The sequence below is a fragment of the Takifugu flavidus genome, chromosome 10 (assembly GCF_003711565.1).
Source record: "Takifugu flavidus isolate HTHZ2018 chromosome 10, ASM371156v2, whole genome shotgun sequence".
Taxonomy (NCBI): Eukaryota; Metazoa; Chordata; class Actinopteri; order Tetraodontiformes; family Tetraodontidae; genus Takifugu; species Takifugu flavidus.
The window spans coordinates 4,973,835-4,989,369 of NC_079529.1; the positions used below are offsets into that span (position 1 = coordinate 4,973,835).

General features: G+C 45.1%; 2 protein-coding genes across 6 annotated transcripts in view; both read right to left on the reverse strand.

The window, feature by feature from the left end:
• LOC130531986 (F-actin-uncapping protein LRRC16A-like) overlaps nt 1-12,303 on the reverse strand; it is a 33,807-nt gene extending 21,504 nt beyond the window's left edge. For 3 of the 5 annotated variants that reach the window (XM_057044168.1, XM_057044166.1, XM_057044167.1), the window contains exons 1-3: nt 11,873-12,302; nt 8,969-9,066; nt 824-874 (exon numbers count right to left, since the gene is read on the reverse strand). In XM_057044168.1, the coding sequence (XP_056900148.1) occupies nt 824-874; nt 8,969-9,066; nt 11,873-11,912 (189 nt within the window). In that variant the 5' untranslated portion in view covers nt 11,913-12,302. Of the gene's footprint in view, nt 1-823; nt 875-8,968; nt 9,067-11,872 lie in introns of all 5 variants that reach the window. The other 2 variants (XM_057044169.1, XM_057044170.1) reach the window with 2 other exon arrangements.
• Nucleotides 12,304-12,690: 387 nt separating this feature from the next.
• On the reverse strand, nt 12,691-15,213 carry LOC130532777 (tumor necrosis factor receptor superfamily member 11B-like). Its single transcript, XM_057045618.1, has 5 exons — nt 15,128-15,213; nt 14,125-14,518; nt 13,821-14,000; nt 13,657-13,738; nt 12,691-13,575 (listed from the first exon to the last, which is right to left on the reverse strand). Exons 1-5 carry the CDS (start codon nt 15,128-15,130, stop codon nt 13,383-13,385), a joined length of 852 nt encoding a protein of 283 aa, XP_056901598.1. The 5' UTR covers nt 15,131-15,213; the 3' UTR covers nt 12,691-13,382.
• Nucleotides 15,214-15,535: the final 322 nt, after the last annotated feature.

The window sequence follows — 15,535 nt, forward strand, 5'->3', positions numbered from 1 at the left end:
TGTGTGTGTTTTAGGTGTGCCAAATAGATCAAATACAGTCAGTAAATAAAAAAAAAAGAAGCTTAAAGTAGCCTGAAATGGCAGTGGTGTTGTTAGGAAGAGTGGGAGGACAAATTCACCAAAACAAAGAAAGGTAGGATGAAGGTGAGAAAGATAAGCGAGGTGTGTGTATTGTAGAGAGCTAGAGGGACAGGTCAGCACAGGATTGAGTCCACTTCCTGTTTGGGAAAATGATACGCATGTGATTTGTGATTCATGACTCGGTGTCCATATTAGGAGACAGAATGAGACATGAAATATGTGAAGTATGTGCTTCCATTCTAAAGCTGAAGAAAATGACAGTAAACCTGCAGCAGAAGTGTGGAACCAGGGAAGTTTGACTATTCTTTTTATTGGTTTTAGCTGCACTAATAAAACAGGCATCAGCTAGTAAATGACCTGAAGTATTACCAGATTAAAACCATCATGAGCAGCCTCAGTATCTGATAATTAGGTCTAGCACGGGCCTGTGGCAATGGTAACGATGTTGTAATAGACAGGACCCCCTCCTCCTGCACACATCTGTTTGTGCCCATCACGTCACACTTTAAATATGAACCCGCGTGTGTTTCTGTTGCGTCACGCTGGGCTACACAACGTACTGACTGCGTGGATATACGCGCACAGTCTGAATCATCTAAGGTCATCCCTACACGAGGGTCATTCAAGGACCATAAATGCTTTCAAAGTCATGGGGAGAAAATACTGTATTCATTATTGAAAGACATTCATTTACCAGTCCCCTCCCACCCCAGAATAAACAGGAATCGACTGCTGTTCTTACCTTGGCGGGAATCCGCGCGGTCAAAAGGTAGACCCGGTATGAGGCGAGGGCCTGGGAGAGAGACAGAGACAACAGGGACAATAATGAGCATGTAGCTGTAAACACACACTCAGAGACACGAGTCCTCTCATCTGGATGAGTCGGCACCCCCCCATTCTTTGTCATTCCCTGGCTGTTGCTGTTGAAACACATCCCCAATGAGGAAGATAAAGAAAGGAGGAAGAGAGAATGCCAGGACCAGCAGAGAACATTAACCCATATGTTACTACAGGGTTTTTTCCACACCTGTCAAATAATATCAGGATATTATTAAGTTTGACCTTTATAAAATAAAGAAAACATCCATCAAGCCAACAAGCAACTCCAAAGGAAGGAGGAGGGGGGGTTAAAAAAGGACGGATGCCTGCTCACCCTACGTTGCGAAACTCCACAGGCAGAGTCTGTGGATCTGTGACGTGATGGAGGCAGACAGGCAGGCCTGTGTGACCAAAGATAGCCTTCTCTAAAAAGCACCAGCCACCGCTTTACTCGCCGGCTTTTCATCTCCGTACTCTGGTTTACTCAGCAGATTCAGGTATGCAGCGATGGGGGCTGCCAAACAGATAAATCAGCTGGAGTGTGTAACCTCTGTCTGCATAAAACATGGGAGATGCAGTCCTGCCTGAGAAATCCCCACATAAAACATATTTCCGTCTCTGGGTGGGACTTTCCAGGGTTTGAAAATAACCCAGATGTCCCTGCAGGAGTCTAGATCTGCTCCCGATGTCCTAAAATCTGGGCAAAATAGGATGACAAAAACAAAGACAAAATACGCTTTGAAGCCAATGTTTGCATGGGACCGTTTCATGAGAGTGTGACATCGTTTCTGCTGCCACTATTCAAAGTGGGAGAGGGGATAATTGCTGCTTTACACCAGGTTTAGTCATAAACGACTATACTTGAGAGGGTCACCCAAACCGCTGAGAACCCGGTGAGTGGAGGGGCGGGGCAGAAACTAACCACTTGCCAATAATTCCAGCGAAATAAGGCACTGAGGGACAGTTTTTATGATGTTTGGTGGGGGATGATGTTTTGCCTTTTGGTTTCCTTTGCTTTATTCTCTTCATGTGTCCTTGTCGGAACAATGTCAAACAACCTCCATGTCTCTCCAACCGCCCTCCCTTTTGCTTCCTTCACCATCTTAAGTAGACTTAAGTCCCCTAGCCTTCCCTTTAGCCAATAGTTTCACAGTGGCCACCTTAAGCTCCAATCAGCCAACCAGATGGTAGCGGCAGTGAAGCATGTCTGTGACACCAGAGAGCGCGTCTGTCAGCATCTCTCTGGCTCTCGCTCACATGCACACACTTGTCCAATGATGTAAACTTCTGAATAAAATATCTGAATGAAAAAGTCAGAATTAAGAATTGTATGCTCTCGCTCCCTCTTTCTTTGTGTGTGTTCTTGTACTTTGCTGCATACCAAGTACCAGAATCCATATTCTAATAGCAAAGTGAAGATATTTTTGGGAAGGACTGTTTGAGGGTCAAGGCATGGCTTTAAGGTGGAGGTTAGATTTGATTTCAGGTTAGGGTTAGGCGGTTAGTTGGGTTGGTTAGGGTAAGGAGATGGGTAATGCATTGTGCCTTGCAAGTCCTTACAAAGCTAGAAGTACAAGGATGTGTGTGTGTGTGTGTTTTGTGATATCACCATTCCCAGATTTCCCAAGTCAACCTCTCAAACCAAACAATGGGTTACCATGGCAACGGCTGCCCATACTGTACGGACGCTTTTAAATGCATGAGTGCTCACACACACACACACACACACACACACACACACACACACACCACACACACACACACACACACACACACACACAAGAGAGCGGCACTCTGTACTAGTCTCGCTTGAAAATGTCAACGTGATTTTAACCCCCTAAACGAAACTCCTGCTGGGCTACAGTGAAATCTCCGCAGGAACCGAAGTAAAACAGATCAGTGTTTAATCTGCCATCCTCGAGCCGTGGCAGCACTCATCCACAGAAATCCCCCCCTCCTGAAAACACTTTTGTTCCTCCATCATGTCCTGGGGTGTATTCACTCTCTATTATACAACACCACATTATTTAGGCTGAGAGCAACATCTGCGAAAATGCTTTTAAAACAAACGGCCACCCTGAATGTCTGAGCAAAGCACAGTTCAAAACGCTTCAGAAAAGAAGATTTATTCACTGTCACTTCATTAATTATAAAAACATCTAAAAAATCTGATTCCAAGACATCTCTTCCTGCATCCAAGTCGTCTGAAACATGGATGAGTAATGAAATAATGGCTTCAAACTGAAACTGTCAACGCAGCACGGAAAAAGGAGTGTTTTTCTTCTTTAGAGAGATGTACAGAGACTGTCTGACCTTTCTTAAGAGGTCAGACGAGGTAAAACGGCTTCACGGATCTTAAATGCTGCCTTTGCAGATACGAATGAAGTCCAATCATTGGGTAAGAAATGGTACCATCTTTTTGTTCTCCTGGTCCTCGAATGACGATCGGAGCTAGTCAAGCATGAAGTAAATAGACAACACAAATCACATGAAAACAACAACAAAATTGTTGTCTTATCACATCTTATCCGAAACACACTGGAACTGCATCACACTAGGAAAAATTGCTTTTTCTCACCTGTTTTTTTTTCCCTACTGACCCTCCTCAACATCTGTTATCTACAGCAACAGCCCACAACTGTGCATATAAACATGCACGCTTTCCTCATCCTTGCACGGGTGTCGTAAGAAAGGTGGCGTGTAGCGACAAGGGGCAAAAAAATTAAGCCTTGTATTGTTTTGTGAACCAGGCGGAGTATTTTAATCATAACCAGACTCAACAAACTGTTGGAAAAAACAAAACCGCACCCCACCTGCTCCATCTGTGCCTGGTCATCAGACACGCTCGTGCGGGACAGGGACTTCCCAGGGTGTTATAACTGCTGAACAAACTTGTTCAACAGTGGATGAAGACGGAATGAAAGTCTTTTTTCAGCCAATGGCAGCGGAAATCTGTGCCCTGAACCGAGATGGTCCAGGAGATATCCCTGGCTGGATCCAGCAAACAGGAACTTCCTCTCGTTTTAGAAACACCTTTCCTTGCCTTGTCTGGAACAAGAACATTTGTTTTTATATCAGCTGGTAAGAAAGAAAAACTGCTGACAGAGCTGAGCTCAATTTGCTGACTCGTGCTGCAGAAGAACCACCACAAGGAGAGAATACAGACAGCAGTGAGACACATATGCTTGGTTTTACACAAATATCTCCTAATTTAGGAAGGAAGTCTGTCTTTTCAGTGCATCATCACCCCCTCCCCCCCCCGCTCATGCAAAGCAGAGCCAAGGACAACATCAATCCAGAAGAATCCTTTCACGATCGTCCTGCTCGTCATTATGTGTCTCGGTGCTGCGGAGATGAGCAGAGAGGGGAACAAAGGGGGCCGCGTGTGGGACTTCCTTCTCAAGATTTGATTGGCTGCCCTCATCAGACCACAGCTGTGCTGAACTGTGGAGTAAATAAATGCATCTGATCGGCTTAAATTTAGCCAAACTGATTCAGTTTTATCGATACCGCTGCTTTCTTTGTCTTCGGGAAGAAATGAAAACGCTGCAAAATAAATGAGCCGTCTGTGCCACGAGCTTGTTGAGATGTAAATGGTTTGGAGGTGATTAAATGCCCTCAGCAGCTGACAAACGACCCAGCAAAAGGGCCCTTTTATTGTACTGGGTAATCAATAACGCTTAATATGTGTTTCTCTGCGATATCTCTGCACGCCGCCTGTGTATCATCACATGAAACATGGATGAAGAACTGAGTCAGCCTCAAAAATGACTCGTAAAGCAAAGATGAAGCGGGCAGAGCATTCACGGGGGTGATTCAGTCATTACGGTCCACGCTGCACGTGGCTCTGCGCCGAGTGATAGATGGAGTTCCTGTGGTGAAACCCCCGCGGGGTGTCCCCCAAGGACCCCCATCTGTGTTTAGGTTACAGAGATAGGGGATAACCAAGAGAGTTCATTCATTCATCAGCATGCCAGCTAGACACAAAGGGGAGGAGGCTAGCGCACTGTGTGTCTGTGTGTGTGTGTCTGTGCAGCTATGTGATGGAAATCTGTGGTTTGTGGGTAAATAGGATATCACTGCAGACCGCGGGGACAGCGGAGAGGCAGATAACAACAGTGTGAGCAGACCAGACAAATCATTGTGTTTATAAGCAACAAAGATGGCAAAGTGGAAATCCTGAACTGAAGTGCGGCGCTTTGTAGAGCGGGAAGAGACGTGCGCAGGTATGACACAGGGAGACAGGAAGGAAAGAGACAAAGGCTGAGTAGGGAGAGAGTAGTGGAGAAGGGAGGGAGGAGGGAGGGGGGCTTTCGGTTTGTGCTGGTGCTGGAATTACCCAGTTTCCCTCTCCAGTAAGGGCTGCACAACACAGCATGAATCTATCCCTCGTGCACCATAAACATCATTGCAAAGACGAGTTGATTTGCAGTAAACAGTGTTGCATTGCAGGTGGCACGCGTTCACGACGGCCGTGCCAACGCGACTGGCCAAGCAGTGGATGCGCCAAGCTGTTTGCTTAGCTTAACATATTACTAAATTATTCAGTTTGGGCTCCACGTTTACAGCGAACACCATCAACAATCACCAACAATGTCATGTTCTGACACCCTACAGCCTAGGCAACACCCAAAGTTCATGCTTGATATTTCCACCTTTGATTTTATTTCCTGTTCAGGTAATTAGAGATGTGAGGGACTCAGTTTTGTCATAATTGAAAAGATTATTTTAGGACGCTTTCCCAAGCATTTTTTTTTGGAAAATCCTTGAGGTCTGTAGTCATTGAAGACCAAAACCCAAGCCCACACAAATATCAGCTGTCTGCTTTGTTCATGTTTAAATATTAGACGCACTAACAGTGCAGAGTGAAATGACACGGCACAGTGGACAGAGGTTAGACTGAGCGCGATGATGGACGCAGCGACGCGTCAGCTGCAGGGCCGCCATTAAAACCCACCATGCAAAGACGTATGACAGAGCTGGTGACCTCTGGAGATGGAGACACACACTAGGAAACATCAGGCACACATCTCCAAGCTCTGATCCGGCTTCAAGTGAAGCTCCAGTCTCGTAAAACACAGCGTAGACTATTTTTGCTGAGCTCTGTGTTTTGACAGAAAACGTCACGTTGATTAGACCCGAGCGCTTGTGCTGTTTACTACAACACAGTGGGCACAAACGTTATTGTCACCCAATCAATGCCGACTGGGGCCGTGACCTACAAACCTGCTTTCAGACACATCAGACGTGAACAGACCGACGCCGTTCCAGCCAGGCCATCAGCTGCTTTTCCCACATGCAGTTGTGACGAGTTGGAGCTGTTTACATCGGGGATTCAACAGATTCAAATATCTGCTGATTTCGAGCCAAAGTGCAATCAAATGAGGATCCAAATCCAAAGAAAATATAAAGCAACAACGTCTGTTTTGAAGCCAGATATAATTAGTAGCCAGCAGCCTGATATAAAATGTAAGCTATTAACAATGACTAGAGGCAAAATGAGCGATATTAACCTGGCCTATGAAAAAAAAAAGATTAATAGCTGTGGGCGGGGCCTGAGAGGAGCCAGGCTGTGGTAGGTTTAAAGTCTCTCCAGGGAGGTTTGCAAATATGCAAGTCCTCCTATTAAAAGATGGGATATTCTGGTACACAGATAATAAGAAACAAATTTTCTTTGAAGACAAGATTGGTGACAGGCTAAGAAAAATCCCGATCCTTACTATCGTGACTGTAGCAGCATCAGACACCAAGATTTAAATCTTATTTCCTCCTTTAAATGTTGCGACACTACAGTGTAGAAGACTTGTACACACACCAGGAAACTGCCGGCCTGCGTGACTCATTCCTTTGCTCCATTAACTCAGAGACACCACAGTTGTGTTAATAATCACCTCGGCATTGTGACAGGAGACACGCAGGACTTTGAACTGGAGTCAAGTGTTTAATAAAGGCAGTGGTTACTGAACATGCCAAACATGAATGGTGCTGAACTATTTCTACCAGGACAAAGAAACGTGGTTCTCTCAAATACTGATTAACAGCCTGAGGAAGACGAGATACCAGTGATGGTTTCCAGGAAAGGGTGTTCAGCAGGAAGCCTGGAAGTGGGAGATTCTGTTCTACTGTTGCCACTGAAGTTTCATCAATCCTATATTAACTGTACGCTTGCAAACATAAGCAAAACTAGCACGAAAGCTCAGTCAGATGTATTACTGGACTGTGAAAGTTGTTAAAAATGTATTTTCCATGCAGGCTTTTAATCTGTGCTTGACCACAGACGAATTAAGTGTGTCACCATGTCAGAGTGTTACAGTACGGCTGTTTCAATTTACTCTCCTCCCAGTTGATCCCCTCCGTCCTGCAGTATATCTCACTGCCCACATTTCTTCCTCTCCCTTGTTGTCCCATCCTCCTATTCCCCAGGGTGTGTTGGATGGGCCGGTGTTATTATCTCGACCTCCTTCATGCGTCCGTCTTCAAAAGGAGGGAGGTGACTATCTATCAAGCCTTAGCGTGCTTAAGAGCTGCCCTGGGCTGTGTGGAGCTGAACTGGCGGTCTGAAGAAAGCTCTGTTGGAACAAGTAAGCTTGGGTAGTGTGTGTGTGTGTGTGTGTGTGTGTGTGTGTGTGTCACAGGGAGTAAAAACATGGGACTCCAGGAGGTTTAATTAATGGCATCCAAAGCCTCGTGTCTGGATCGAAATAATGTCAAATGTACTCAAAAAAGCAGGAAAAAAGACACCAAAACAAATTTGTGAGAGATCAAAAAAACACTTTCCAGTGCAGGAAGCAGCACTTGAATCCAATTAATTGCTGTTTTGTCCCCCGTTTGTCACAAATATCTCAAGTCTGTTTGGGTTCGCTCCGAGCCACTTCCTGCACAGCCGGGTTCCTGCTGCAGGCCAACACACAGAGGTTTATTTGTCCAGCCCGGTCGAGCAGGGCCTTGATACGAACTCACCGATTCATTCTCACGCTCTCCCTTCCACCACTCCGCTGGAATTCATCACTTCCCAGCACCGACTCCCACGTCACTGCATTGTTTCGTGTGGACGCACAGACTGCGAGCTGTGTGTCCGACTCCCACACGCCGACGCTGCCGTCGGCACCACGTCACAGGAGTTAACCCCGCGGTAAAAACTGGACTGCTTTTCTTCTTCTCCCTCAACATTCATGCCATATTAGATGTATAAATCCTGCTAATGCGATACAGAATTTGCATCGTGTCGTTAACATTCCCGGCTCTGCAGACGTTCATATTTCAGGGCCTGAATCTCTTGTAGATCCAAAAACTGGATGTACACGTGGACAGAAGTGCGACACAGAAGTGTAACAAAGTTTAATCTACTTTCCCAGATTATTATCTGATTTAAGCCTAGAAAGGCTTCTTCCTCTGTGGTTTTAATTACTAAAGCATTAATTATTAAGCACGCAGCAGTGGGGTGGGAGGTGGCCAGTGGTTCATGGTCTGGGCTGCTATTTCTGCCTGACTGGTTTGGGTTCTTAAGTACAGGTCTGAGCCTTTCGTTAGCCATGCACTCAGCTACGATGACCAATACTGATAACGATGCACGAAAAAAAAAAAAAAGCTGCCACCAGTTAAAGGCATTTTATCAACCCTTGTGTCATTTAACGTCCGAAACTTCAGAACATAGTCACAGTTAGCGATCAAACGTCCAGGGGTTCCATAGAAATCACTTGCCCCGTGTTTAGTAAAGTCCGAGCACAGTTGCTCTAATAAAACAGAAGTAACAATCACCTTGGGGCAGATCTAAAGCACTCCCTACTGAACTTTACTGGGCTAGACTGACAGCTAGTCTTTGGAAAAAAGGTTGAACATTGCAGTAATCCAACGATTCTCAAATGAGCTCAAGCTAGCTTCATTATTGAGACAAAATATATAGACGGGGATCAAAGAAATCCTCCAGATAAAAGGAGAAACGTGGTGCTTTACAGATGTGCCGTCTTTCAGGCGGAAATCAGACGAGAGCACATTTTGAGAGACAAAGACAGAAAGACTGTGTTGTCCTGATGAGGAGGCAGGTTGGCGGCAGCAGGCATCGACTCACCAGAACTCTGTTCTCCGTCTTGTCTCCTTTGATCTCTAGTTTGACTCTCTTCCTCAGTGACAGCTTCACCTTCCTCCCCACCGCGTCCCGCACGCTCTCTGAGCACAGAAGACAGGAGAGGACAGACAGACTCAACTTTTGGACATGGAGAAAGAGTGGCTGCCATTAACGGTATCCTGAAAGAACATAAGTATCAACCTGGAGAGAGAGGGGCTCAAAAAGATTTACTCAAATGTGATTGGGCCTTGGTGTATTCCAGCATTGTTTGGCATCATTACTACTTTACTTGTAATTCAGCTGGAGGCCAGGTCATAAATCAGAAAAGGGCAGCAGTTCTATTCCAGCTTTTTGTGAAGACATCTGTCTTTAAACGTCAAGTTCCAGCCATTGATGGAGCCCTTTCTAAGTAATTTATTATGAAAATTTCATGAAAGAGATCAATTTGTAACAGGCTGGGGTGTAATTCTACGCCGATACTTGATACAGCTTAAGAGAATCTGCCGCTTTGTCCACACCTGGAGCATCACCCCCTTTCTCGGGGGTGTCAGTTTCATTTTTCAATATCCTGTTATGCTACAGCATGACGGATTTCTTCATCCAGACACGTTTGGATTCAACACTAAGGCATTTAAACGATGAATTCTGCTTTTAATTCTATTTTCGACAGCATTAGTCCTCACACCTGCAGCCTGCCATGACTGGTTCCTTTCAGTGCATTCAGACAGCATCACTGGTGGAGTGCAACCGCATTTTTTAGTGTGCAATTGAGCTACAAAACAGCACAGAGAGTACACAACTGAATAACTTCTTGATTGTGTACTGTCCAAAATGTCTGATAATCCAGGCACTTTTTTCAGTGAAAAGTTCAGTGACCGAGTTTTTTTTGTTGTTTTTTTTTTTTAGTGCTTTTGCTTTGAAAGGGTCTTTAAAAAGGCAAAGTGTTGGTTTGGCAAAATATACAAGATAAAATAAAGGTGTGAATTTCTATTTTTCGGCATTTCATCAATCAAAATAGGATTTTTTTTTTGTTAACGATGGGTGTTTTTCGGACTGATCTCTGACAAACAGCGGGAGCCTCTGCTGGCCGGGACCTGGCTTACCGGGTGCAGAACTGGGTCATCTGACTCTGCATGCTGCTCATTCACCCAACACACAGCAGCTGATGTAGTCTGCACATATGTGTGAGACTGAGACGGACTGTGTGTTTGTGTGTGTGTGCACATGCATAATTCCTCGCCTACAGGCTTCCTAAACCATCATCAGATCAAAGAAAAGCCAACAGTTGGGAAGTCAGCGTGTGAATCTGCACCAGTTTCTGCCGCAGGATTCCCAAAACCCTCCGACAGTTGACGAGTCTGTCGGGTTTCTGCGTCGAAATGGCTGTTTTAATGAGCCCAATGAGTGTTTGATGACCTCCCTAAAAAAACTGGTCATGACAGGCGCTCCGAAATCATTTTCCTCCTAACATGATTTTCCTGCTCATTCATTAAAACTCTGACAGGAGCGGACATTTCCCTAATAAGCTGCCCTGTGGTCCATATTAGCTCATTTAAACATGTTCACAGGGTCACCGAAGGATGAGCATCACATTGGAACTGGGGAAGGTTGAGAAATGGGCGACCTGTGGCCTTGAGAAGGATAATAAAATACTGACAAAGCCATAAAGGCTCGTTCTTTTGACCTGTTTGTAATCACAAAGTGTGTTTCCTTTGCATTGCTGATTCAAAGAAGTGGCAAAATCTGACTTTACATGATGGAGAAGCTCTATTACACTCTACCTTTTAGCATAAAGGACAGTGACAACTTGTTCAGATTCCTTGTGTGTCTGGGTCCATTAGAAATACAGCAAATTACTCAGCAATGTAACAATATCTGCCTTTTCTCCTCCATTTGCAGCAAACTGTTGAGTATTTCTGTGTGATGCTGAATCACCCACGGTGTTGACAAAGGCTGGTTCACCCTGACAATGCCACGTGTCACCAGGATGATGGCAGACCAAATTCCTGTTATTAAATAAGCACTGTCGGACAGATTAGTCATCTACATCAGGGGGATTCTTGGCGAGGGAGGCAGCTTCTCGGCTCGGGGTTTGAGTGCAAGTTGAAAAATGATCTTCGTGCCAGGGTAAGGGGTTGTGTTTGAACGGGTACTTATCTCATTACCACTGGGATAATTATCCTATAACCAAGTTCCTTTTAATTCCAGTTAAGAGCTTAAAACAGACTATCATACTGAGCCCTAGCAAAGCAAATGAGTAAACCGTTAAAGTATGAATGCACAACTGGCCAATGACTGAGCAGTTTTTCCCCTTCAAACAGCTCATCAAACATCACACTTGGCTGCCAAGAATTGAGCTCCTTCCCTAAACAAAGAGACTCTGAGCTTGCAGGGTCTATGTGCCCACATTTAGCCTAAAATGCAGTATCATAAAAGAAGAAAGAGTTGGTCAAACCCCAGAAACTGTTTAGGGGGTTTCTGTTTGGCTTATAAATAACAGGCTGGACACCTGCACCTAAATAATTAAAATGTTCTTCCAAATATAGTCTCTATTTCGCTATAACATTAGCCCAGTCAAGATCTGGTGTGTATATACACAGCACATTGAAGTAAATTCTAAACAGCCTGTTTATACTGTATAAACAGACTGTTCTGACTGGTTTATCAGTAGGAAATTAAGTAAACCTCCTGTAATTTAAGGAGTAAACCAATCTGTCCATGTATGGCTCTTGGAGTTATTTTTTTTACTATTACAGGAGATGCAGAATTAAAGCGGTTTGCCTGCCACAGCCAGCAATAAATGGGGTTTATTGGATTAGTTCAAGAAGGTCTCGCTCCGGAGCGCATGCACGCACTGATTGTTCCAGCGTGGACACATGGCTGCGAATGATCCGCGTCGGTTCTTACCCACAAGCTCTTTGGGGACCTCTGACACCTCTTCACCCATTTCGCTGCAGATTTGTTTTTTAAAAAGATCCCTCAAAAACAGCCGGGAGAAAGTCCAGTCAACGCATGAGAAAGGAGGACCCAGTTCCGAGGAAGAAAAGACGAGCGTGAGACGCAGAGGTGTCAGGTGGTGCCGACGCCGGTTACATGCGTCCCTCCGTCTCTCGCGTTGTCCGGACAATGTAACCGCGTTTCCGTGCGCTCATCTCGCTCCCGTGCGTAGAGGGTCCAAGGCTGGAGTGCTGCAGGAAGACGTGGGATAAATGAATAAAATGGAAGAACCCTACGATCTCCTTAAAGTCATGCTGAAACGCGAGCAGATTCTGCGCTCCGCGGATATGATCTGACTGGGAGCTCTCTCACATCCTTCCCTGCTTTGGTCCCACCGTAAAAGCGACACCAGCCAATAGTGGGATCCGGAGCCCCTCCCCGTTCGGTGATGCCACAGCCGAGAGCCGATGCGGTGCCGCTGCTGTGTGGCGTGGCAGGAGGAGGCGTTGATTGTGTGCAGACCGATGTTAATGAGCAGGCAGCGCCAGGGCCGCAGAGATAAGAAATAGGGACCTCTAGCGGCCAGTAGGGGGATTGCATTGGGTCAATCCTATCAGGACACAGGGCCTTTCCCTTCTTATTATTAACTTCTAATCAATACAAATTGAAAGAGTTTTCACATTTAAAAAAAAAAGTATCACCAGGATAGAAATTTTACTCTGGAGCCCTGTTATGGGTTGGTGTTTGCACTTTTTCCATAAATTTCTCTGTGATTGAAGCAACACGCATGTTGTCAACCACCATTTTTATTTTTTTTGTGTGTGTGTGTTGAAGGGGTGGGGGGTGGAGGGGGGTAGGGGAGCACAAGGGGAGTGCAGACCTCTCCCCAGCAGGTTATTTCCCCACATATAGTGGCTCAACTCCATAGAATAATATTTGAAGCACTAGTCATACAAGGTTGCATATATATTGGGTTGCTTTATGATCATTTCCCTCTAGCTTTTATCTTGTTCTTTAATTTTTGGACGACCAATGGTCAAAGTCTGTCTCGAATCCAGAACATTACCAAAGTGTAATAATCTGTTTCTTTGTCCAGTGTCAACATTATTTTCTTCACAGTCAGATATGTGACGGCTGACGTAACTACTTGTCACAATTCTCAGTGCGTCCCATTGACACGCTGTATTGTAAACGTGAGAGAAGAACAGCGACATCGCTCGACAAGTTTATAGAATTACATCCGGCAGTGCGCAACTCGATTTCTTGCATTTCCCAAGATTTACTTGTCACAAAATACAGGCAACATTTTTTTTAGTTTAAAGTTTACTCATTATAAAGCTTATACTCACTTAAAAATACAAAATATTTAGCGCAGTAGAAAATAACATTATCATGCACTTCAACACGCATTTCAAATTAGAATTACAATCCAATAATAATTTCGAGTGGGCAAAAATGACCCCCAAAATGCCCTTCTGTGTCAAATGGAATTGCAGTTTAGGGCAGAGACGGTTCTCTCTAGTTTGTCTGCCAGCGAGTTGAGCTGCGTTGCCCTCAGCACCTCCGGCAGTTTCTTCAGCTGCTCCACCGGCGCCTCGGACAACCATAGCGTGATCTGCTCCAGCAGGGCACCCTTGTGTCTGGAGACTGGCCTGCCCGGCTTAGAGACGTACCTGACGGAAGGAGGTGACGTGTATACTTTAGGCGAGCGTAAGAAAGAGGGTTGCAGTGATTTATAAGACAGCGAAGCTCACCTGGCGACGAATTTCCTCATTTTCCCCAGACGCATCCGGTGCGTCTTGAAGAGTTTAGAGGCGATCGCCCTGTAGATCTCACCTGAGAACACGAGTTGCTCCATTGAAAAAATATCAACCCTCATAAATTGCTGGTGAAAAAAAGATCTTTTTAAAGAACTGACCCTGACTGGCAAGATCCTCGCAAGTGCCGCACACCGCGTCATGGTACACTGATCCGCAGAGGAGCACATTCTGTCCCGGTGCGCATTCCCGGTGTTTTACGCACGGATCCTCCGCAGAAGACGAATTGGAGAAATAGCCATCAGCGCAGTGTTCACACACGGTGTCCGTTTTTGACGTTCCTGGAAGACGATTGCGACAACCTTTTTTCCAGGGAGTCCCTCATCTTGAAACATTACTGCTATAGTGAGACTGGGGTGCCTGGTTCCCCCTTCCTCCAAATCAATCAGACAGATCGTTCCATACCTTTGGTTTTGACTCCCAGGCCAGGCTTGCACTCTGAATGCCTGAAGCAAAAGTCAGAAGACGAGTAGAAGCCCTCCTTACACCGACAGACCCTGTTGCTGGTGGCCGAGCACTCCGTCTCCACCTCTTGGTTCCCATAGCAGAAGTTGCCGCAGTACAGACACCTGGGCAGGTAGTTCCACAGCTCGGTGAAGTGATTCTCCCCGCATGGCACACACTTGGTCGACGTGGAGGGTGTGCAGTGCGCGGCCATGTGCGTGCCTGGAGGACATTTGTCACAGAGGAGTGTCTTCCCAGTGGACGGATCTTGGTGCTCATAGGTGGGGGTTGAATCCACCACTGAAGAAGCGCACAGGGCAGATGAAGGAAGAAGGAATAGCAGCTTGACGAGGAGCTGTGGAGGGAGCCGATGGTGTTCGTTATGTCATAATACTACGACGTCCGAACAAGATGCCCTTCTGTACGGATGATTGCGTAAGTCAGCCAATAATATTAAATTAAGCTAAGTATGACGTCGGCATTGGGAACAAGCGCGGGGCAGTCTGGATGAGGGAAGGACCAAACATTGAGTCTAAACAGTTTCATTGATTCCCGTCGAGCAGGATCAACAAAGGAAAACATTTCGCAACACCTGCCTCTGGGAAATTGTGTGTTTTAAACAAACCTATCGGCCGGATCGTAATATTTACACTGAAGCTAAAGTTTGGATGAAACGAAACTGCAAAACGAAACTGCAAAGTTTCCTTTCATCAGGATTAGTGAAAATTAATAGGATTTGAAAAGAAAGATAGAAAATATGTCATTTCAGCCTTAACAACCATTTATAACTACAGTATATCTGATTTTAAGGAATCTAAATGAAAGCATAACACGTTTTTCTCTCCTGAATTTACATAAAACTGACATAAAACCAAAAATCTCGACCCTGTATCTCACTGAGTTAGCCTGCAGAGCATCACAACGAACAGAAATACATCATTAAAAAACACCCCACACGACTCACCATGACGTCGTTTTGGTCGTAACTGCTGTTTAGGTAGAATTGAGAGGAGAATCATATTCGAATTTATAGGGGAAGTATTGGGGGTGTGTGTTTTTCTGTGGTCGCTGATGTGTGAAACCACAGAGGTCAATATGCAACGGGGATATTTAACCTGTACCATAACAAAAGATTTTATTTTGGGGTACATTTCTATAAATACTGTCTTGTATCCAGAGATGAAGCCCACTTTGCTCTGAAATATCATGTCACACCAGTTTCAACTATATTCATATTGCCTGTAAAAACCAACTCGGGGATTTGGGGCGTGTGACTCACTGATTTTGCCACTGTGAAATTTACAGCATTTTGTCTTTTTTTTCTTTACGAAAAAAAAAAAAATCCTAAACTTTCTGCAGTTCAAATCTAAAA

Bases quoted from the DNA above. Each gene is read 5' to 3' on its own strand.
- LOC130532777 (XM_057045618.1), bottom strand. The intron at 14,001-14,124 runs GTATGGAACGAT...ATCGTCTTCCAG, and splicing joins CCTGGGAGTCAAAACCAAAG to GAACGTCAAAAACGGACACC. The intron at 13,739-13,820 runs GTCAGTTCTTTA...TCGTGTTCTCAG, and splicing joins CGAGGATCTTGCCAGTCAGG to GTGAGATCTACAGGGCGATC.